Source organism: Acinonyx jubatus, chromosome A3 (genome assembly GCF_027475565.1).
Source record: "Acinonyx jubatus isolate Ajub_Pintada_27869175 chromosome A3, VMU_Ajub_asm_v1.0, whole genome shotgun sequence".
Classification (NCBI taxonomy): domain Eukaryota; kingdom Metazoa; phylum Chordata; class Mammalia; order Carnivora; family Felidae; genus Acinonyx; species Acinonyx jubatus.
Genome location: NC_069388.1, coordinates 22,136,027 through 22,160,068, shown reverse-complemented (window position 1 = coordinate 22,160,068; position 24,042 = coordinate 22,136,027). Strand labels below are relative to the sequence as shown.

Here is a 24,042-nt window from a genome sequence, read left to right as displayed (position 1 = left end):
TCCAAAGCAGGCTCCAGGCTCTGAGCGTCAGCACAGAGCCCAACACAAGGCCTGAACTCACGAACCACGAGATGATAACCTGAGCTGAAGTCAGACACTTAACCGACTGAGCCACCCAGGGTCCCCTTAAGAAAGGTTTTTATACACCCAAAATATACACAAAGACAAAAGAAAGCTTTTAATAATGTGCAATTTTATAATGCAAATTGTTAAAAATAGAGAACAATGAAAAATAGTACTTAGCCTCTTTGTGCTATGAATCCAGGATTTAGGATATCAATTCAATATTAAAAGCTAAAGCACACTGTAGATAACAGGACAGAGAATAAGTGGTATTTCCTTCAATTTGGACATCGTGTGAAGTGATACACGTAGCCATGTGATGGAAACAATGTTCAAAACTTCACTACCTGAAATCACCTTCAGGGCCATACCAGAAAATCAGTCCCATTCCTTTCCTACCAGAATCCAACTTGACCCCTAAAATGTGTCCCTGGATTTGGTCCTGAATGACTCTGGATTGTTTCAAAACCTAAAAAACACCTTCACAAAATGAAGATTACTGACCACGAAGGATATTTAAAAGAATGGACTACTAGTTCTCAAGGTCATTTCACAATAGAAGTTGCAAGCATTTTGCACATTCTTGGAAAAAGTATCTATGCTACTCTTTCAGATGCATAAGTTCTGTCACTTTTAGAAAAAAACTGAAGTACTCTACATTCAGCCAGTTATCCTCAAAGGCAACAGGGCAGCTATCACCAGCTCAGACCACCATGCAATCACCATGTGCTGGGGCATTCTTCCATTTCTCTCCTCTGGAGCACCTTATGGCAGGAAAGCTGCATGAAGTCACTGACAAGATCTAGAGCAATGGTGGGTTCCGCAGTTGAAGCTTGAGCAGTTTTCGAGCTGGTGACGGATCTAACTGCTGTGTGCTTCTCTTCCCTGCAGAGGAAAGACAAAAGTAAATTTCAACTGAATTCAAATAACATTATTGAAAACTTGGTGTATGGACACTATGCCAGACACTGAAGGGCATTACAATGACAAACGAGAGAATCTCTGTCCTCAAGGAGACAGCAGTCTGGTAGGAAAGCCAGCTGCAACTACAACCATAATACAACATAGTAAGAAAACTAAAGTATATATAGCAAACAATTTTGGGCTGGAGGAGGCCAGGAAAAGCAACAGGGAAGTAATGTCAGTGTCATTTAGTGGATTCTTGGAAGAATGAAAAGGAAAAAGGGCAAATAGATATTAAAAATATTGTATTTACTAAAACAACATGAGGGTTTGTGGGGACTTAGTTTTCAGTCTACTGTGCTCCTGTGGAATTTACATCGAGAAATTTCCCATCAACTTTGAGTACCCACAGCACAATAATTATTTTGAGGGGAGAAAAAGAAATCATCTGATATAGGCCTTACTCTGAGACCACATGCTTTGAAGGGCAGTTTGTATGTGAAGGGCTATCATACAGAAAATAGTGCAATCTCTAGTCCCCTCAAGACACACACTCACCAAGCTGTACTGACACCTTCTGGAGACACTGGGTACTTTCATCCATAAAAGCCTGCAGCTGCTTCACTGATCCCTGTAGTTCATCCATCTGCACAGGAAAGACAGATGTGAGCTGTAAGGGTCTGTGGCTTCTGTGATGTTCCTCAAAAATCGCCAGGCAAGCTCCCACTAAGGACCTCTGCCTTTGCTCTTTTTCAACCTGGAATGTTTCTGCCAGACATTTTGTTTGCTCCTCCTGATCCACACTCTGCACTTCTCCATGCTGCCCTATGCCCCGGGGCCACTACTATGGATAATCTCAAGCAGGATCCCATGTCCTCTGACATCTGGGTCAGTTTAGCCAAGAGGGAGCCCATGTGTAAGGGAGACGAATGAAGTCAGGATATTTTTACTCAGGCTCCTGGAAGGGTCATCTTGAGTTAGTTTTGTCTCTTAGCTGCAGGTCATGGCTCTCTTTTCCCTCCCTCTGCCCTTCAGTCCTAGGGATAGTAAGAGCTCAGCTGCCTCTGAGCCCCAGGTTACTTCAACTAACCCTTTTGGTTTCCTCAGTACCCACACTTTATACATCACTTTTTCAATTACCCTTTATCAAGTGTCATCTGCTTCCTGTTGATACTTGGAGTGATACAATACTATTCTCCCAAATGCCTCATGGCTCACTTCCTCCTTTCTTTCAAGTCTGTTAAAATGGCACCTTAGAAGGACCAGGGGCACCTAAGTGGCTCAGTCGATTGAGTGTCTGGCTCTTGATTTCGGCTCAGATCATGATCTTATAGTTCATAGGATCAAGCCACGTGTCAGGCTCTGCACAGACAGCATGGAGCCTGCTTGGGGTCTTCTCTCTCCACCCCTTCCCCAACTTGTGAATGTGCTCTCTCTCCTCAAAATAAACATTCTTTAAAAAATGGTACCTTAGGGGAATAATCAACAACTGCTCTATATAGCAACCTGCTGCCCTTCCTGTATATTCTCCCCTACTCTGTTTTATTGGCTCTTAACACCATAAATAAATAAATAAATAAATAGATAGATAGATAGATAGATAGATAGATAAATATTGATTGATTGTCTCTCCATGTTTCCCCAAGGTAGAGCTGAATATACTTATTACACATATTCTCCAGGTCTCGTAATTTCCAAGGATGACAAGATAGGTAAACCAAATAACCAAATAAACATGAGCCAACTAACCATCAACTCCATATAATCAAAGATTTTGTTCTGGTTCTGCAATATCTTCTGGTAGTCAGGCTTTGTGTGAAGGACTTCACTCTGGGAAGACCCAAGATATGTTGCAGGTTCCACTTCAACTTCGGGAACTTTGGTTTCAACTGATTCTCTGAAAATAAAATAGAACAAAAGAGCTTTCAAGGAATTTTATAATCATTTTCTGGGGGAAGATAATGTAAAACGACTTGGGGAAAAAACGATGACCTGGGGATTTCTTTCTGGAAATCAAGGTCTCTAATCTTTTTCCAAAAAAATGCTGGGTCACTTCAATTATCTACAATAACTGAATATGATGGAGAGTGCATGAAAATTGATCACTCCCACAATTTCCTGACTGCTAGACCCTGCCATTTCACCTCAGTTAACACTTACAATAACCCAATGAGGTAGACACTACTACCACCCCCATTTTCAAGTGAGGAACTTCAGGTTTAGAGATTAAGTCGCTTGCCCACAATCACAGAATGAAGAAACAAGTATTTGAACAGAGACAGTCGGCTTCCAGAAGCATTCCTCTTAACTAACAAGCTAGGCCACAACAAAAGTTTTTATTCTGAAACTGCCATCTTATATATTACCTATCTTCATAAACAGCACATGTAAGGAGTGAATAAAGTAACAATCAATGCCTAGACTGGAGAAGTTTTTCAAACCATGTTTCTCAAAGCACCTCTCTACTAAGAAGACACTTCCACAGTTACATTTTATATTTGGGCCCAGCTGAGTTTCTTTTGGAAAAAAAAAGCTTAAAATCACTGGCTTAAATGACCAACTAAATCAAGTCTAGCACTTTCCCACTTTCTTATGCCTCTAAGACCCAGACAAAGTTCCTCTCTCTTCTGTACACCCTCTTTCATCACCCCTTCCATGTCGTTGCATCTCCATGAAGGACCTGGAGAGCAGTCTCTCCCATACCTGCAGCTCAAAGGCCATGTGCAAACTGAAGTCCCCTGTTTTTGGCCCAACCCCAGGTGCCCTGGTAGAAGGCAGAGATGTGCCTGTCTCCCCCCAGGATGTGTAATAGCAGCCATGGGCACAGAAGCAGTTCTGTTCTGTGACCGAAAATAGGGATATTCACTCTTCCTCCCCATCCCTCAATTCTCCATTTATAATCCTAGAGTGCTAATAACACATTTTATAGAGCTTTGATGAATTGACTGGCTTGTGAGAAAGGATTCATCGTTCAATCTGTGCTAACAGAACTGAAATCAATTCAAATTCCACAAGGTAAAAAGATGGCTTCCTATTTCCAGTCACAGATCTAACCTGGAAATGATGTCTTCGGCCTCCTTCTGGTATTGTTGCAAGAGCTGATCCCAAGACTGACGTTCTAAAGAAAATCTACAGGATCAGGAAAAAAAACATTCAGTTAATTTTCGATTACATTCTGAATCATTCAAGGCCACAGTAAGTACATTAGGTGTCTGCTCTGGTTCTAAAATGTGAAAAAAAAGGTCATTAAAGGATTAGAAAGCCTGAGTGATTCAGAGGATATTATTTAATCAAATCAAACCTGAGTTCTTAAAGTCAAATTAACACTTTTATTTCGTAGACTCCATTCTATGAAACTGGCCAAGAGTACAGCCCACAAGATCCCAATATGCAGCTTTCTAAATTCTAGTGTTTACACACCAGTATTGACACTCTAAATAGGGTATTTACTATTCATTTCTCCCAGAACTAGTTATTTTCCCTAGATGAATTTAGATAGTCCAATAAAGGATCATTTTCACTTACTTTGTTATGTATTCCTTCATCTCAGCCACTGATGTCTCCAGAGACAAATCTGATGCTTTTCTGGAATACAGATAGGATTATAAGATCAACATAAATCTTTCAAGAGCACTTGCTTTTAATAGGATGTCTTACATAATTTTAATGGCAATAAAAGATGTTCAGAATTTATCTTTCAACAAGTATTTATTCTTGGGCTCTCACTTTTGTAGTAGATAAGTTTCCTCAGTGGTTGCTTTATTTTCTGTTTCTCTCATCAATTCCAATTGACCCATAGCCAGATTAACCTTCACTAAAATATTCCTTTTTTTTTCCTTGTCTAAAACTGTGACCCTCTACTGCATTCCTAATAAAAGTCAAAATTCCTTAACCTGGCACTTAAGGCTATGTTCTGGCTCCGATTAGCTTGTTAGCTTTGATTCCAACTATTGCCTTTCACCTATTCTGCCCATATAATCTCACTCGGCCTCACCCTCAAATACCTGGAGTTTTCCATCTCCAAACTTTTGTTCACATCACTTTTAAATTTTTTTAAATGTTTATTTCTGAGAGACAGACAGAGAGACAAAGGAGATACAGAATCTGAAGCAGGTTTGAGGCTTCAAGCTGTCAGCACAGAGCCTGACATAGGGCTCAAACTCACGAACCGTGAGGCCATGACCTGAGCCGAAGTAGCACACTTAACAGACTGATCCACCCAGGTGCCCCTTTGCATATTATTTTTCAGTCTATTCTTTTTACGTCATCTTTTAAGGCCCAACAATACTTTTGTATGTGACCTTCTTGTCTTCACACTTAAAATTAAACTGTCGGTGGACAGAGATTATATTTTACTCATACCAATGGCTTAGCTCAGTTGGATGATTAATCCTGATGGAAAGCAGGCACTGAAAATGCCAAAATCCTCCAGATGTACCTGGTACTCTACCTGGCAAGACAAATTAGTCGTGCCACCTTTCATGTTTCTCTACCAAAGTCTGTGACACACAGCTTCTATCACTTCTGGCCTGGATGCAGCAGCCAGTGGCTTAAATACACCGCATTTTTAGGGATACTATGTCAAGCCAACAGATTTTTCATTTCCTGAATAGTAATGTTAATTCTAAGGGTCTGTGTGTGAGAAAGTAGATCTTTGTGAAGTCAAAATTAAAAAGTTTCTGATGTAGGCCCAAGTGACAGGATTTGCTGCAGGACAGGAGGTAGAGAGTTGGACCTTGCCCCTACAGAGGAACTACCAGTTTGGGGCTGGAATTTTAAAAATTCTCCTAAAAGTCTTGCTTGCCAACAGCTAAAGAACATAGTTTACCACCAACTTGCATAGCTAGCAAAGATCTGAACAATGTTTTCCCCCTCATCGTTCCATGGCTGGTTCCTTCTCACTACCCAGATCTTATAGATCTCAGTCCAAAGGTCAATTCATTACAGGTCTTCTCTAAACACTAGCTAAAGTTGCCCACCCCCTCAAACCACTATCATAGTTACTGACTTCTTAGATTATCACTACCTGAAATCTTTATTTTCTATGTATTCATCTGATTGTCTCTATTAAAATCCGTAAGAAGAGAGAACTTGCTTGACTTACGTATCACTTTATCTCCAGCATCTAGAAGAGCCTGGTGTGTATAAGATGCTGGATAAATGTTTGAGTGAATGAACAAACTAATTATAATGGAAAGTCTTCATTTAATTATCATTTAGGACAGAAGGGGAACTGCACACACCCTTTTGAATCTTCAAAACATTTCTGTAAAGTTCCATTACTTTCCAGGTTCTCTGCAAAATGTTTCAATTCCTCAGAAAGGGAAGATGCTAGAACAGAAATAAAGTACATGTTGTAAAATGAAAAGAATATGAATTTTCACAGCAAGCTGCTGACAATGACATAACATACTTAAGGTGGTCTTAGCTCTAGGATCCCCTATTACATTCTGGCCTTCTCACCCATTCAAAGTAGTAGTATAAATGTGCAAAAAGATTTTATCTTTTTTCTTTGGGCCAGTATAGATAAAATGGAAGACAATTCCTCTTTATGACATGTATGATAGTTTTTCTTTTAATACTTGACTGGTGAAAAAGCATTTAAAAGGTATACATGCACTGACATTACATTCTATCCAAGATTTCAAAAGCCTGCACTGAAAAGAAGAACATATTACAGAAGTCAGGCAACAGGCAAGAGCTTAATGAAAAATGTTGAAGGAGAATAAAGAATTATGGGCATAAGGGAAAGACTTGTCTCTGCTTAGCTTTGGAAGCCTTGGAAGCTCACATATTTCTAGGTCTTTTAAGTAGGTAACACTGAATTTTTCTGACCCTGGATAATTGTGTAGTTATACTATAAATAGCTACTTCCTAGAAAGTTAAAAATGGATTCCTGAGAGAGAATATTTGTAACGTATATCACACATTAACAGCTAATTTCCTTAATGTATACAGTTCCTACAAATCACTATAAAAAAGCCAACATCCCAATTTTCAAAAATGAACAAAGGAGCCTTTCTGGCAGTGATGACCTTCCCACGAGAACATCCTGTCATGAAGGGCCTCCCAGAAGAGGAAGCACAAGAAGCACCTGGTGCAGAACCCCAACTCCTACTTCATGGACGTGAAGTGCCCATGATGCTACAAAATCACCACCATCTTTAGCCATGCACAAACATGAGTTTTTGTGTGCTCCACTGTCCTTTGCCAGCCTACAGGAGGAAGCGAGGCTTACAGGATGCTCCTTCACACAGAAGCAGCACTAAAAGCAACCTGAATCAAGATGAGTGGGAAATGATCCCAATCAATACATTTTGGATTAAAAAAAAAAACAACAAAGGATACAAACAATACACCGAAAATGAAGTATAAATGGCTCTAAAAAAAATGAAAAAATGCTTATCTTCTTTGAAAGAGAAAGGACCACAGATTAAGACTAGACAATACTTTGTACCACCTACCAAATAGTAAAAAATCTGAATTGTTTAATAAAACTATTGTGAGGATATGGGGCGCCTGGGTGGCTCAGTCAGTTGAGTGTCCGACTTCAGCTCAGGTCATGATCTCGCAGTTTGTGGGTTCAAGCCCTGCATCAGGCTCTGTGCTCAGAGCCTGGAGCCTGCTTTAGATTCTGTGTCTCCCTCTCTCACTGCCCCTCCCCTGCTCATGCTCTCTCAAAAATGAACATTAAAAAAAAATTAAAAAACAAACAAACAAAACTATTGTGAGTATGAAAAAATAGGTACTTGTATATATTACTGGTAGGAGAATTGGTAAAACATTTCTAGAAGGCAGTCTGGTATTCCTAACATTTCATTTGACCTATGTAATTCCAATTCTAGAAATTTATCTTATTTTTACTTGCATATGTACCTGAAGGCTTGTGTAAGAAGATGTTCATTAACCCATTCATTGTAATAGCAAAAGACTGGAAACCCTAAAAGCCCATCAATAAAGAACTGGCTAAATCATATATGGTACGTTTATAAAATGAAATATTGTATGGCTACTAAACTGTCAAAACAGTTCTATGTGTGCAATACCGAATGATGTGCAAGACAAACTGTTAGGTTAAAAAAAAAAGACAAGGTAAAGAAGAGTACAGAGAGCATTATTCACTTGATATTAATGTAAAAATGTTGGAAATCCAGCAAGATCTCTGCGATGATACATAAGAAGCTGGTGGTTATAGTGGCCTCTGTACAGAGGAGGTGGCCTGGTTTGGGTGGGAGGCAAGCTTATTTTTCACTTTTATACCTTCTGAATGTCATAAGCATATACTCTTATTTTTTAAACACAATTCTAAAACATAAAGGGAGGGCTGGTTTTGTGAGCCAGCAGCTCCTATAAATGGGGATCCTGAAAGTGGGGCTTCGACTGACCTTAACAGGAGGTAAAGCCCAAGGCCAAAGCTTGCTCATTTATTCTTAGCAACTTACCTTTGGCTCTAAAACTTTCAAGACTGAAGCCCTCAGTGTCCTTTAGGAAAGGTTCAAGTTTCTGAACTGAGAACTAAATAAAGAAAAGCATTTTCAAAAAAAAAAAAAAGCATTTTCAGTACAACAACAAAGATTTTTCAGACCAGTCCTGAGTTCATGTAATTTCATGTTTAATCAATGTGAAAGTAAACATGATTTAGTTTTTATACCTAACATTTTTCATACAAATAAGTAGATCAGGAAAAATCTCTTTGTTGTTCAGACTATACATTATGATTTTCAGTTCAGAGAAACATGGCCATTTAATTAACACAAATGATGCTCTTATCTAAACTGATGTAATTACCAGTTAGCCATATAATTCCCACTCACTATGTAGTCAGACCTCAAATGTCTGCTTTAACTTACTGACCTCCACGCACTTTAAATTCCCATCATTTGCTGTCAATGGACAAAATATACTAGATTGAAGAAATCTGACTATTAGCTGCTCAGTCAGCAGCAACAGCACCAGTGGGACTGGTAGAGAGCCTGGTCCAGAGAGAAATCAGCTGCTGCTTTGATTAAATCTGGCTTTTAAATTAATACAACTAGAGAGAAACGTCTTTTAATCTTTATTTTGAGAGAGAGAAAGAGCGTGTGCGTGGACAACAGCCAAGGGGAAGGACAGAGAGTGGGGGAGACACGGAATCGGAAGCAGGCTCCAATCTCTGAGCTGTCAGCACAGAGCCCGATGTGGGGCTTGAAGCCACAAACTGAACTGCGAGACCATGACCTGGGTCAAAGTCTGACACTTAACCAACTGAGACACCCAGGTGCCCCGAAACACCTTTTAATCTTAATTGATGGCATCACACACACAGTATTGATCTCTCTTTGGGGCCATCACAGCAACAGTTGAAAAAAAAAAAGAAAGTATTTCCCAGTCCTAAGAATCTCACCTGGAAACTGGAAAGCAGGAGAGCGCCAAGCCGTTTGCTTTCTGCTAAGTTGGCACTGATAGATCTGCTGAGCTCTAATATAAAAATCACACTTTAAGGAGCTGGATACTAACACAGTTAGCAAAGTTAAAAAAAACAAAAAACCAAAAAACCCAAAAAACCACTTTCCTCCTTCTTGATGCAGCTCAACTCCAGGCATTCTAACTTTAACTTCAAAAAGTTATTAAGAACTTTTTACAGATTACATTAAAGTCTTGTCTGTTAAACAACATAGATGAAAAATAACTTAAAAAATAACTTAATTTTTTTGATGTTTTATAGTCATCACTTAAAGAAAGCAAATGAGAACATCTGAGCATTTTTATGACAGATACAGTGTGCCTTTTTTTTTTTTAAGTAGGCCCCATGCCTAATGTGCAGCCTGAGTTCAGGACGTGGAGATCCTGAGATCAAGAGTCGCATCTTCTACAACTGAGCCAGCCAGGCACCCCTGCAATGTGCTTTAAATACGGTCTTGTAAATCATGAGCTCCATTTTACAGAAGGGAACACTGAAGCTCAGAGGGCAGATTACTTGTTTGAGGCCAGAGATTGGTGAAGCCAGAATTCAATCCCAAGTCTGTCACCAAAAAAGTGTAGTTTCCCACTAATAGCCATGCTGCCTCTCTATATTGACCTAATAATAACATTAATAATTTGTTGAACACTTATTATATAAAAGGCACTTCATTAAATGCTATGCACACTTCATTAAAACTGAAGGCAAGTATCTTATCAATTCCATTTTATAAAAGACACTGAGGCACAAAGGCCGGGTGATGGGTAACTTGCCCAAGGTCACATGGTGAGTCAGCCTGAATTAGATCGGCATTTTACATTAATTACACCACTAAATCCTCAAACAACTACAAGATATAGACACTTTTTTTTTAATTATGTCCAAAAACATCAATTATTATACAGCAAAGGAAGTGTGCTCTGAGTATTTGAGATACGTGTACTTTTGTCCTCCAGCTACAGCTGGCTTCAAGTGTTTTTATTTCTTGTCTCCTGATTATTTCTCATTGCTGTAAGTGGAAAAAACAGGATACCTTCTGCCTATAACCAGAGAAACCTGGCAAGTGGGCAGGAATAACCAATCTTTTACATCGTGGATTTTCTGTTATACAGAATTTTAGGTCCACATGCTCTGGAACAGAGACGGAGGTAGGGGTGACCTTAGTTAAGGAACTGCTGCTGTTGTCTTGGCACACCTGTGGGGTCAAGTGCATGAACACAAGTATGGCGGCAATTTTCCGATAAGCTAAATGGCTATTTTTACCCAGATTTCCTTCTAGACATCAGGTCATCTGGAAGTGAATATCTTTAAAATAATCACAATAGCTTAACATTTGAGCTATTTACTTACTATATGGCCAAGTACTGTGTCATATGTATCAATTCATTTAATTCTCACACAACCGTGTGAAATAGATATTATTTCATCCCATTTGCTGATTGGGACCATAAGGGAAAGGAGATTAAGTAATCTACTCAAGGTTACACAACTAGTAAATTCTTTGAAATGTGCTGGACTTTCCACATTAAATATTGTATTTCAATGCTTACTGAGATACAATTATTATTGTAAACTCACACAAATCACATTTAAATATGGCATATCTAAAAACTTAGTTTTCACCACGATATTTTACATGCATCTTCCCTCTGAAAGATTTTCAGTTATAAAGCTTAAAATCTGGTAGCAACCCACTCACCTTCTGTTTCACTTTAGGAAATGAGACAGAAAGCCATACAAAGAAATCTTTAATGCCTCTCCTCCTAGCAGAGGTGAGTGTTGAACAACTGTAAATTAGAATTTCTGTTCATGGTAGAGATTACAATGGACAGCTACTAATATAAATAGCAGTCATACTGAACACTTACTGGGTGTTTGACATTAGTGCTTATGATCTTAGAATATCCCCCATATAGAAGAGGAAACCGGTTGAGAGAGGTGACATGATTTGCTCAGTCACGTAACTAGTAAGTAGCAAAGTCAGGTAATCCCACTACATTCTTTCTGCCATAACTCACTGCCTCTTATCGGAGCTGGAACTCCACTGCCTTAGGTACATAGCATCCCACCTGTGATGCCCTGATGAAAGGGAGGCAGTGACTTCCGCCGGTTCATTTCCTTCATACTTGCTCGCCTCCAAGATTGACTCTTATCTTGATGATCGGGAGATTGTTCTTGGGGGGACAAATGAAGGGACCTGGGCTGAAGTCCTTCCTGGTGGCTGAGATCACAACTTCCTCCCACTTTAGGGCTAGAGCCAAGGTAAATTCTTTCCTTTGAAACGCCTTGAGTTATCTCCAGGGAGGCAGGTGATTTATTACACACTTCCACAGGGATGGTATCCGATTCCAGTTGATGATCTTGAGTCTTAGATGTCACCGGTTCTTCTTCTAGCACTTGTTATGAAAAAGTCAAAATACAAAATCAAACCCACCACAACTATGCATCTGAGCAAAAAGGTGGACAAAGAAAATGTATGCCCCAGATCATAGAAACAGTGAAGAAGCATCTCTGCAAACATGTAAATATGATTCTAGATGCACCAGGGAGCCAGAGAAATGTTTATCTATAGCTTAGAAACCTGAACCCAAAGCAAGAGCAATTTTACTACAATACTCACCTTCCATGGTCTCTGATCTAAATACTGAGGTCATTTCTGGATGAAGCACCCTGAAAATAGGAAAACAAAGCGATCTGTTCTCCACATTTCAGCCCCAGTCTCAATGAGGCTTTAGTACCCCAGAAGAGACCTTGTATTGTTCAGCCTTTCTGAACTGCTTGCTCATCTCTGCCCCATGAAATTCTACCTACATGACAAGGCCCAGTTTCACCTCCTCCACCTCCTCCAGAGACTACCAGCGGGTTCATCACCTCCTGTACTGACTTTCTACAGAATTCATTGTTATAAGTACTTATGTCTCCCTTAACACATACCCTCCTTTATTACCAATTATTTTTTAAATAGTCCCTAATATTCTAGATGGCTTTATGATCTGCATGGTCTTCCAAACTAGAAAAATCACATCACCCTTTACTTCTTATATTTAATCTCCAGATGCAAAGTCCTGTCCGTCCTACCTCCAACAGTCTCTGGAAAGCTTTTCTCCACTGCCAGTTCCACTCTCAGAACTTCCACCATCTCCCTTTCCCTCCCCAGAATAATCTTACAGCCTCACCACTAGTCCTCAAACATCTAGCACTGCTCCTCTCCAATCCATTCTTTGGACAGCAGCAGAGTCTTCCAGCATCTTCAATACCTTTCATAAACTAGCCCTAACTTACCCATCCTGCTCCCTCTTGCCACTCCCAACCCCTGCACCACTTTTGAATCTTTACACACACTGCCTGTAAAACTTACTCAACCTTTCTAATCTAGCTCAAATGTGAAACTTTCCAACCACTTCTCTTTGGCAAAGTTGGTTGCTCCACCCCCTAGTTTTCCTCCTCAGCCAGGATATATCTGTATTCCCAGTGGCTGTCACAGACAACTGACTGGAAGGCAAGGAAGGACATGGCTGAGGCATCTCTGCATCTTCCGCGATTACCCCTCCCTTCCAGCAGAAATCTGTATGGGGGGAGGGGAAGACTCTAAATAAAGAGAAATATAAAGAGAGAAACAGCTGGGAAAGGTAACAGAACGTGTGAGTAAGTCAAGGATCTACATCCCCACAGTTAGGGCTGTATCACAGATTCAAGCCTGGATAATAACAGCAACAAATGTCATTTGTTAAGCTGCTTGTTAAGCGCTAATTATATGCCACGATCTGCGTATGTTCAAAAGCGTTTTATTTGCATCATTAGCTCATTATACCGATTAACTCTTTCCACAGCTCGGTAAATGCTGTCATTAATTCCTCCCTGCAGATAAGGGAGGTGGGGTTTAGAAGGGCAAAAGCCTGGCCCACTGGAGACAGCCATGGGGGGATGGGCGGGGGTGGAATTCGAACCCAGGCCTGTGACCCACCCTGAGCCCTCAAACACCTTTCTGCAGTCTAGACACCCGGCTCTGAAAATAGGCCCCGAGCGAGAGGCGTGGCCGACCCTTCGGAATCCTCTTACCAGGAGGAGGCCGCAGTGCCCCAGGTCCCCAGAGTCTGGGGGCGGCGACCGGTCTGGGCTGGGCGGAGACGTCCGACGCCAAGGAAGCTGGTGAGGGTGTGAGCCGGCGGGTCTAGTGGAAAGGTCTGCGACTTCCTGACCTCGGGAAGACGCCAGTCTAGCCCGCAGCCTCCGCTCCTGAGATACAAGCCCGCAAATCACTCTTCGCCGCCACAGGTAGCCCTTCGAGCCTCTGCGCCACTGCGGCCGTCTACGGAGCAGTCCGCGAGCCGCGCCACCACCCGCGCTTCCGCTTCCGAAAAGTCCCGCCAATCAAGGGCGCATGCGTAGTTGACAGCCTCTCGCGTCCGTGCACGCGTGCGCAGAACGCCGGCCTCCTTGGAAGCGCATGCGTAGACTAGTATTCAAGCCTCGGCCTTCTGACCGCTTCTGTCGAGTGCTTACTGGTCCAAATCGGGGAGCGTAACCCATTTCCCCAGCTACGCCGCGCCCGGGGAGTCCCCATCTACGGACTGGACGCCACTTCATCTTGTCGTTTGTGTCTGACACGCCCAGAGCCCATTGAAGTTGGGGAGGCCGAGGCCCAGAGAGGTACTTGCCAAAGGAATACAGTGGGCCACAGGGCATCTGATGCCCTGCCCCCGTTAGGCCATGGTCCCCGCCCTCTCTTTGCATTGTTAGTTACAAAAACGCGGGCCTGGTCTCTCCCAGGACGAAATGGAGCTCTGTACTCAAGTTTGTTTCATTCTATCCTACTCCTACTCTAGCACTTTTTCTTTCTGTGTTCCCTTCAATACTTGGCAAAGTTCAGGAATTCTCCTTTGTAGCCTTATTGCAGGCCACCCCCTCCGCAAACTGCTTACAGCTCCTCTGCCTACCCCTATTGCTTCTTCCCTCTGCTCCTTTGCTCAAGCCGTTCCCTCTGGGTAGCCCATTCCAGCTTTATCTTGCAAAATTCTCCGATTTTAAGCCAAAATTGGGAAATAACCCCTCTCAGATTCTTCTTTGAGACTCCAGGCTGAAAATTATATGCTCCCAGAAGCCCAACCGTGCCTATTCCACTATCCCTTGCTGGCATGGGAGCGAGCCCCCAGAGAGCAGGCTGCTTCTTCAGCACCTGGAATGAGGCCATGGAAATGTCCCCTTGCGTATGCGGTCCTTTCAGATCTGAAACCAAATGTTGAATTATTAGAAGCCCATAAAGTGAAAGACGAATTGGGGAGGAACAGCTGGAATATGACTGTGGTCATCCTTCCATAGCAGCTACGGTCCTTGGAAGAGTTTTCTGATAGGAGGTAGAAATCTCCTTCCTGTAATTTTCCACCCTGTGGTTCCAACCTGCTGGTTCTAATGGCCATCTGAAAACAGATTTGCTCTTGGTCCCCTCCCTAAATATCACACTCTGGGGGCTCAGTGGTACCCAGTTCCTTCTATGTCTGCCCACCTCTATCAAGTCCTTGTTTGTCAGTGCCCCGAGAACAGAACACTGTTCCCAGCCAGGACTGGTCATCCTGAGGCACAGTGAGAATACTGCTTCACGGATTCCAGACCCAGTACATCCTCTGTGCTTTCTCTGCTTTCAATTCTCCCATGGTTTCCGACTGTCCACACGATGTGTACATTCCTTCCCTCGTAAGGCACTGCATGATCTGACTCTCCTTTTTCATCACTCCTCACTCCAGTGACAACCTTTGGTTCCCCTGTTGTGTTCTGTTCTCTGCTAGGCTTCGGTACATGCAGTGCCTCCCCTGGAGCCACCTCCCATCAGCGTCCTGCCTATAATATACTACTATCCCCTTCATTTACTCACCATCTCAACCTCGGGTGCTAGTTCATATATCCTTTCTGTGAGGCCTTCCAATTCCTCTTGGCTCCCTGAACACCCTGGGTTCCCCCTACCATTGACATTTGCTTTCCTGTCTTCCAGGCCCATCCACTGCATTCTCAATGCCTAGCACAGGCCTGGCTGTTGTTAGTCTCTCCCCCGCCTCCCCCCCCCCCCCCACCTCCTGCCACACCCCTAGAAAAAAATAGAGGGACAGAGATGTAGATTTTTCATATGATAGCCAGTTTCCAAGATGGTCCCCACTGAGCTCTGATTCCTGCTGTTCATGCTCTGTGTGTTCTTCTCCCACACTGAGTAGGGCTCACCTGTATAACCAAGAAGATACTGCAGAAATGACTGATTTTCAAAGTTTAATCAAAAAGCATTGTGACTTCTACCCTGCGTTCTCATAGATTACCTGCTCTAGGGTAAGCCAGCTGCCATGTTGTGAGGATACTCAAGCAGCCCTATGGAAAGGTCTATGTGGGGAAAAACTGAGGCCTCCCGCCAACAATGACTTGCCAGGCACAGGAGTGAGCCACCTTGCAAATGGATCTTCTAGTCCAAGTCAAGCCTCCACATGACTGCAGCCTGATTGACCCTTGACAGCAACCTCTTGAGACGCTGAATCAGAACTACCCAGCTCTCAAATTCCGGATTCACAGCACCTGTGATCCAATAAATGTTTTTGGGCCAATTACACTATAATAGATAACTGACCCATGTCTAATGTGTCCTCTTTATTTTTTCTATGATAAATGTTTTAAAGTTTTTTGTAGAAAATAATATTTTTTGAACACTCTGCATGTTTTTCAGTGGTCATATCACACATTCTAGGAGGCTCTGAGATGTAAGGAGTCACCATCTGGAACCCCTGGTGGCCCCTCACAAGTGACGCCAAGCCAGCCAGTTGGCTGTGGCATTCCCAGGACTCCCTCCTTTCCAGGCATCTGGGCTGGGGTTGGAGGGGGGGAAGAGTCGGGTTTCAGATCTGATGGGGGCCCCACCCACCCTGTAAGAGAAATCAGAGAGGAGGCCAAATCCAAGGAAACTCTTCATATGACATACTTTATTTCCAATCTACAACCATTAAAAACCTTTTTTAAGTTTACACTGTACAGTTATTCTTATGTCTGAAATAAGACACAGGGGCAGGGAGAGCTGGCGGATTGGACCAGTTGTCCTAGCACCCAATCCATCTTGGGAAGGAGCCTTTTGGAGACAGAAGTGGGGAAGAGAAAACAGTGGACAGGAGAGGCAGACAGTTTGGCCCAAGGATGCCCTTGGTCCCTTCCCTCCCAAAGGCCCTTCCCTGGGGGCCCCCCAGGGCCCACAACTGCAGGACCCTCACCAAGAAACCAGGCTGGGCAGGAAGGGGGCTTCACAGTATTGGCAGGTGTTGGGGAAGGAGGCCAAGGTGAGACGACAGGTTCTGGCTGTCTTCCCCAGCTGCTGGGCGTTGGAGCTGTTTTTTGGCACTGTCTATTCAGTTTCCCTGGAGGTGGAAGGAGGAAGGGGAGGAGCTAGGGATTTAGGATTCTTTCCTTGAGGAGTTAGGTTTTTTACTACATGAAGAGAGGCCATGCTCCTATGGTGAGGTTACCAAGGGTTACACGGTGAGGGTGTTTTTCTCCTGCTCCCCCTCCCCCCCCAAGGACTCATACCTGCTGCCTGGCTAGCACAACCCTACATGGCCTTTTATGAGCAGAGCTGGAACTAAGCCAGAGGCAGGGAAAGGAAAATTATAGCCTTCTTCCTGCCCTCCAGCTTCTAGGAAAAGAAGGACAGTTGTTTTGTTTGGCAGGGAGGGGTGGGCAGGGAGAGTTCCCAGTCTCTCAGGCATCTAGATGAGATTGGTATTTTCCACCTGTTCCTGGTCTGGGCCAGCCTCAGTCCTTCACCAGGTTACACTGATTGATTGCTAGTGTAGGTCAGCAGTTGACCAACTCCTGTTGTATGAGAATCACCTGGAGGGCTTATTAATAACCCCCAACTTGCTGGGCCCCACAACAGAATTTCTAATTCCAAAGGTCTTGGGTGGGGCCAGTACTTTTTATTTCTGTCAAGTTCGCAGGTGATGCTCCAGCTGCTTTGGGAACCTCCAGGCACCTCATTCTCAGCAACTTGGTGTCCTGAGGCAGTGACAGGGAGCCGGGCCACAGCTGGCAAGGCCCAGCCTTTGAGGCACCAAAATACCCGGGAAGCTTCTGGGAATAGTCTTGTGGTGAGTCCCCTGTGCAGAGAAATAAACTAAGGCACAGAGATCAGAGGCAGAGTAGAGAGAGAGCCAGGATACCAGGGTCCAGTGGAGAGAGGATGGTGATGCAGGATCCCAAAACACAAGGGGTGTTCTGGGGCCCTGAGGATAATCCTGATGCACATCATAAAATCATAGAATGGGGAGGCTCTTAGAACCAGGCAAATGGAGAAGAGGTCTCACACTTGGACCAGGTCTCCAGATTCCCAGCTGAGGTTCCTCTTCACAGAACAGTTTGGTATCAGAATTGACTGTAACAAAGCATCCAAGCCCTGACTACCTCAGCCCTTCAAGGATGCTTAGAGGAAACCAGAGCTCCTTTCCTTAGGGTCTGGGGTCTCATGGGCTGGTCAAGGGCAAGGAGGGAAGGAAACAGGGCTGATGGGATAAACAAGGGAGGGTCCAAGGAGGGTGAGGGAAGAGTAGCAGGCGGTGAGGAGGACCCCTGGGCAAGGGATGTGGGCCCAGCATCATGTTCCTTGAGGTTCTTGGGTCTATGGATTTTGCAAGCTTTAAACGCCATTGGGAGGGGTAATTTGTAAAGCCTGGGCGAGGTTCTGCTAGGATAAGCTATTCTGGAGGCAGTGAGGCCCAGGGAAGAGCAGAGAGGATAGTGCGGTGTCAAATGTACAGACAGACCAATGGGTGAATGACCTAGGAAGAGAAGAACCCAAGCCAGACTACATCTGCTTTCCAAACAAGGCTAGGCAGGACTGAGGAGGGTACAGGAGCCCAGAAGGAGGCATTCAAGTCTGCCCCACCCAACAGTGGACAGTAATGGGGTCCTGAGCCTGGGACAGAGAAGATAATAAGGTTCAAGAGTGGACCTAGGGGATGTCCTGCTCAGCTGGGAGGTTGCTGGGGCCAAACCCAATGTGAAAGGCTGGCAAGGCTAATGCTGTCTGAGGTGTTGGAAAGGTGCCTCCTTTAGTGTGAGAAAACACAAAATAAATAAAGCAGAACCCAAGAAACACCACCAAATGTGACAGCAAACATCAGAGATGGACGACCACAGACACAGGCACTTCCTGGACAGGATGGAAATGTGAGCCTGAGGGGGGCAGGGAGGGGTTGCTGATGTACCAGGGAAATCCATGGCAAGGGAGCCGAGCTGGAGAAGCTGTTCTGGGAGCATTAAGGGATGGGTGCTAAGGTAAGCTCGGGTGTTAAGAGGAACACCTGGCCAAGGGCCAGGGCACTTGGTTTGTTGGTGGGAACCAGCTGAGAAGAGGAGGCAGGAGGAGAGTTTTGGCGGAAGATGGTAACAGAGAGGACGGGCAGGAGGAGGGGTAGTGAACAGACTGATCCCAGAGAGAGGAAAGGGCTCGACCAAGAGCAAAGAATGTCAGGGTGGAGGGGTCTCATTCACCGCTGGGGATGCAGCACCTGCTGAGAGTCAGGAAACATGGGTCTGGTCCTGTTTAGTTTGACCTTGGGCAAGCCACTCTCTTCTCTGGGCCTGATTTTTCATCTAAAAAGTTGAGGGGGTTTGACACAAAAGGACAGATACTATGTGATTCCATTTATATGAACTACCTAGAATAGACAAATTCATAGAGACAGAAAGTAGAACAGAGGTTACCAGGGACTTGGTGAGGGGGTGGGGAGGTGTTATTGTTCAGTGGGTACAATTTCAGCTTGGGTGATAAAAAGTTCTGGAAATGGATAGTGGTGACCATTGCATGGTTTCGTGTCTGGGTTAGATAGTGGCATATTCTGGGTGTTTTGTACCTACACAAAAAAGCCCCCAGTGGGGCAGTGGGTTTACACAGCAAAAAGGATGGAGTTGGGCCAGGGGATCCGATGGACCCAGGTCCTAGTCTAGGCTCGCTGACTTCCCAGTTAGGGGACTCTGGGATGAGACCTGCACCTCAGTTTCCTTATCTGCACTAACCCATCCTACCAAGGCTGCCTCCCAGAGCTGTCCCTGAGAGGTCTGAAGGAGACGGGGCGGTGGGGGGGGGGGGGTGTGGAGGGGTGGGGGGAAGGAGAGAGGGGAGCAATTTCTAGATAGTAAAGTGCTCTAGGTGGGGTGTGTACAGGATGATGATTATTATGACTGAAGAGGTAGTAGGAGCTTGTGGGGGCTGGTGAGGCTGGAAGGTGAGGGACATTCTGGATGGGAGGGGAGAGGGAGGAAGAGCCTGAAAGTTGGGTGGGCAAGAGGACAACAGGCTGGTGATGAAACCATGAAAGGTGCACAGGGATGGGTATGATGGAACCATATAGTGGTCAGCGTGTAAGACGGTCAAGTCTTTGGGCCCTTGACTTTGTCATCTGGGAGAGCAACTGGGAGAGGAGTGTCCCTGGGGGAAGACCAAGAGGTGGGGCCCATTTTGAGTTCACAGAAAGCAAGACCTCTTGGAGGTGGTTTTAAATTGGTCAGTCTTTGGTGGGGATCAAAGTGGGAGGAAAACAGGGAGACAAGAAACTGGACACAGATGCCTTGTGCATGCAAGATTTAGGAGCCACTGGTGTGCCAACGTGGTCTGATTTTCATTTCAAATACAATCACTGCCACCAGGAGGATCTAATTTGGCTTTGGGAAGAGGTCAGGCACAGAAAACATGAGGTCATCCAGTTTAGGTCAATCTGGGCAATTGACCAGGTCAATTAGGTCAATCAGGGTCCCCTGTGTTCCCTCCCCAGCCAACTGGTGTCAACACAATAAGCCTAGTGGTCTGTAGGAAATTAGGACCCCTGGGTTCCTTGGGACTTTGGTGGAAGAGAGTGGAGATGGCAGAAAAGGAAGAAGGATAGAGGGAGTCCGGGAGAAGGAAGAGGAGGAAAAAGTTCTGGGAGTAAAATGGCAGAGGAGGAGTAGGAAGGGGGAAAATGAGAAGGGCAGTGTTCCTTCCTGGGTGCTCCAGGGGAATCCCCACTGTGGGTCAGGCAGTTTTCTGCTTTGGGAATGTTACCAAGACTTAAAAGGCATTTGAAGAAACAAACCAACTTAGAAATTACATTCCAAAAGAGTACAGATTTTACAAACCAACCCCCCACACCCCAAAAAAGAAAACACAACCAGTTACTAATTAAAATGCTAAAAATCAAACCAAACCAATATTTACACATAACATTTTCAACCCCATCAAGCCCCATGTCCAGAGGCTTCTGTAGGAACAGTGATGAGTGACCTTGCACAGTGGCATGCAGGAAGTATTGAAAACCAAGATCTGGAGCCTCTGACACCAACTGGAGGGCCGGGCAGCCAGGCGCTGAGACGAGAGATGGCAAGGACAATCTTGGACGAGGACGATGGTAAGGCTGGGCGGTCCATAAGCCTCAGGGCTCAGGTCTCGCGAGGATTTCTCCCCAAGGCTGGGAGTGCTACCTCCCTGACCCTCCACGGCTTGGGGAGATGGCAGAAGGCCTCTGGTGGCGTGTGGCCTGGTGTGAATCCCCTCACCCGGACATAACCTTGGAGGGGCCCCCTGACCTTTTGGGTGGGAGCAGTGGCACCCCAAAGGGGACAGGCTCTTGGCTCCATTGGCCTGCCCACTCTGCCGGCACAAGTCATTATGGCATGAGGAAGTACCTGGTCAGACCGACATGACCCTCACATTCTGCCCATTGGGGATAGATATGAAGGACTTTGGTGACTTGTCCAGGTGACCCTGAAAGGGCAGGACTGGGAGCAGGTGGGAATGCAGAAGTGTCTCCTGAGTCCTGGGGACAAACAAGCAAAACTGCTGGCTTTTGGTCTTCCTAAATTCCACAAACAAGTGGCTTTATTCTGGTATTTCCACTCTGGGCCCCCAGCCAGTTGCAGGAGGTCCACGCATCTGCGTGTGTGGGGGCATGTGTGCAACCGAAATGGGTTTACTGGCACCGACAGGGAGGCCAGCTGAGGCCTTTCCCGCCACATTGCAATGAGCCACATGGCAGAGTCTGTGTGATGGCTCAGGCAGCTCACGTGGGACGTGGGCAAGGGCGGGCAGTGGAGCTGGGGCTGGAACAGGGGCCAGGACAGGCCATAAGGCTAAGGAAAGAGGCTGGTGAGAAGGCTGGCAGGTGGTGAGAGCTGAGGCAGGCTGGCACTCTCAGGTCCATGTGCAAAGCTGCAATAAACAACATTCTCGAAGTTCAGTCCTGTTTTCCTGTGAGTTCTCATTTGGGGAATTTGGAGAGATAGCCATGCTCTTGACAGAGCCTTAGGAATCTGTGTTTGACTCCTTAAAAAAAGGTTTCTGAGGGAGGGAGGAAAATGAGGGCAGATGGAGAATGTTTGGGAAGTGGGGACGGCGGCCCAGCCCTCCACCCTGTCAGTGAGCGTTTACAGACTGACTGCTGGGGGCCAGCCAAGTACCTAGCAGTGAGTGAAAAGCAGTGCTCTGAGGCCAGATGGTCAGCGGTACTGGGGAGCAAGCTGCAGGGCTCCAGTTCTACCGGGGGGGGGCCCTCCAAACTTGACCAAGAGACCAGAGCTCAGCTGCCGAGCTGCCTCGTGGGCATGGGGGACCCCATGCCTGTCCATCGTGTTAGAAGCCTCACTTTGTCCCAATGGCAAGAATACATGTCAGAACCTCCAATAAATTACCTTAGGGACTTTGGGGTAAATTAAATTATTAAAATAAAGTAAAACTACCTTAAATATTTATAGTAAGAAAACTTCAAATAAACAACCGAGGAAATGTGTTTCCAGGCCCCAGTCCACTAGCGTGTCCTGGGGCACTGGCCTCTTGGAGTGCTCCTTGGCCTGGTGTGGCCAGTTGGGAGTCTCTTATTGGGAACATGTCTCCACCAGCCACAGGATGTAAACACAGTGGAGATGTGTCATGCCTCTCCAGGGTGCCAGGGAAAGAGGCCCCCAGCCATCAAGGCAGTGGGTATTTAGGCATTTATCTGTGCACCAGGTCTTGAAACTGACCCTACCTATTTCTGTCTTCAAGGTGTTTCCTGGCAAGGTTGGTGCCCCGCAAGCCACCTTGACCAGGGAGGCAGTTCCAGTAGCTATCCAACCCTGAGCCCCACACTTTTCTACCTCATCTTCCAGTCCTTGCTGCATCCAGGCTATGCACAGGGAGATCCAGGGCTCCAGGATTCCAAGCAGATGCTGGCCCTGGCTACTGCCCTGTCATACCCCCTAGAGCCATAGCAATCCAGAGCAGTGGGGCTGGGAGGAGGAAGAAGTGGGGAGAAGGAAGGGATGGGGATGATGCCCACCTCAGCTTCACCAGGAACCCCACGTTGACTCTTACAGCAAAGTCTGTTCTTCTCATTGGTGTTTCCTCCCCGTGAAGGAGGACGTGGTTGGCAGGGAACATCTCTGTGAGCCTTTTCCCCTGAGGAGCATGGCCAGAAGTGTATCCTTTCCTTGGCTCTTCTGAGAAGGGGGTTTGGGCAGAACGAGGCAAGTCTCTCCCAATGGATGGGCTCCCAGAGGATCTCTCTGGAACCACTTCCGAAGCCTAGCTGTGGTCTTCCTTCCACTCACTGCCTTCCCCTGGGAAGTCAGAGATCACCACCCAGCAGTCAGCAGGAGACCCCGCTTTTACCTGGATGGGAATGCTGTTGTCTGGCAGTGGTGCAGCTGCTGTCCCTCCAGGGTGAGACGATGCCGACGGCATGGGCCCCTCGCCTCGTCCCCTCTCCGTTTGTTCCCCTCAGCTATCCAGGGAATGGGCTGGTTGAGGTGGGGAGCACGGCTGCTCTGTCACTCGCTGGGGGGAGCTGCCCTCTCCTCCCCACCCCAGCCAGACTCTGAAGGATGCAGCCTGCACTTGGAAGGAGAGTGGCGGATGGCAGCGCGGGACGGCCGGGCGAAGCAGGAAGTGAGAGACTGAGTACTGCAGTCACAAACAGCATCCTAGGGGAAGAGAGGAGGAAGTCAGAAAGAGCCAAGAGGCACCAGCTACCCAGAGGCTGGGTGGCCAGCTGGGCAAGGAATTTGGACCCAGCCTTGCCTGAGGAACCGGTTCCCAGAGGCTGTGGCCCCTCTCTAGACCAATTCTTTATAATTGTTTTTCTCCCATTAGAACCATAACAAATGTTCATAAATAACATTCCACAATGTAATCAATTCTGGAACACACAGAGAAAAAAGTAGATGTTATCCGTCAAACATAAATTCTCAACACATTGCACACCCATACATTTATCAAAATGACATCATCTGCTACAGCATAGTTTGTAACTGCAAAACATAAGCACTTTTCTGTCGTTATGTACATCTAGATTTCCTTCTTCTTAATGGCTATATACTATACATTATTCTACTGAATGGAAACACAGTACCTTAATTTATTTATCCAATTCATTTTTTACATGGCATTTTAGATAGTTTCTAATTTTTTTTTACTATTATCAACACAGGGATAATGGTTAAAAGTGCTGCTATAGAACTAAATTGCTTGGTTCAAATCCTAGCCCTGCCATTTACCAGCTGTGTGACCTTGGATAAGTTACTTAACCTCTCTAAACCTTGATTTCCTTCTCTCTAAGATGAAGGACATGATGCCTTTCCCAAAATGTTGTGAGGGTGAAATTAAATAT

The 24,042-nt window shown here is 45.2% G+C and overlaps 2 protein-coding genes and 1 long non-coding RNA gene across 7 annotated transcripts in view; 1 reads left to right on the top strand and 2 right to left on the bottom strand.

Moving 5' to 3' along the window:
- Positions 1-176: 176 nt before the first annotated feature.
- On the bottom strand, positions 177-13,884 carry DSN1 (DSN1 component of MIS12 kinetochore complex). Of its 3 annotated transcripts, XM_015077161.3 has the most exons (11): positions 13,466-13,884; positions 12,027-12,076; positions 11,476-11,802; positions 9,350-9,423; positions 8,409-8,481; positions 6,210-6,297; positions 4,492-4,551; positions 4,021-4,095; positions 2,716-2,863; positions 1,525-1,612; positions 177-948 (listed from the first exon to the last, which is right to left on the bottom strand). In XM_015077161.3, the coding sequence occupies exons 2-11, from the start codon at positions 12,058-12,060 to the stop codon at positions 866-868; spliced, it is 1,050 nt and encodes a 349-aa protein (XP_014932647.1). In that variant the 5' UTR covers positions 12,061-12,076; positions 13,466-13,884; the 3' UTR covers positions 177-865. The 3 variants fall into 3 exon arrangements, with proteins under 3 accessions (XP_014932647.1, XP_014932648.1, XP_053055971.1); XM_015077162.3 differs by lacking the exon at positions 11,476-11,802; XM_053199996.1 differs by lacking the exons at positions 12,027-12,076; positions 13,466-13,884 and having other exon boundaries at positions 11,476-11,985.
- Positions 13,826-16,009, top strand: LOC106979304 (uncharacterized). The gene is made up of 2 exons (XR_001430927.3): positions 13,826-14,056; positions 15,704-16,009. It is a non-coding gene; the product is annotated as an uncharacterized LOC106979304 (long non-coding RNA).
- Positions 16,010-16,331: 322 nt separating this feature from the next.
- The window catches only part of SOGA1 (suppressor of glucose, autophagy associated 1), a 74,252-nt gene continuing 66,541 nt past the window's right edge, over positions 16,332-24,042 (bottom strand). For all 3 annotated transcript variants that reach the window (XM_053199994.1, XM_027070040.2, XM_027070038.2), the window contains one exon: positions 16,332-23,356. In XM_053199994.1, the coding sequence (XP_053055969.1) occupies positions 23,204-23,356 (153 nt within the window). In that variant the 3' untranslated portion in view covers positions 16,332-23,203. The remainder of the gene's footprint in view (positions 23,357-24,042) is intronic.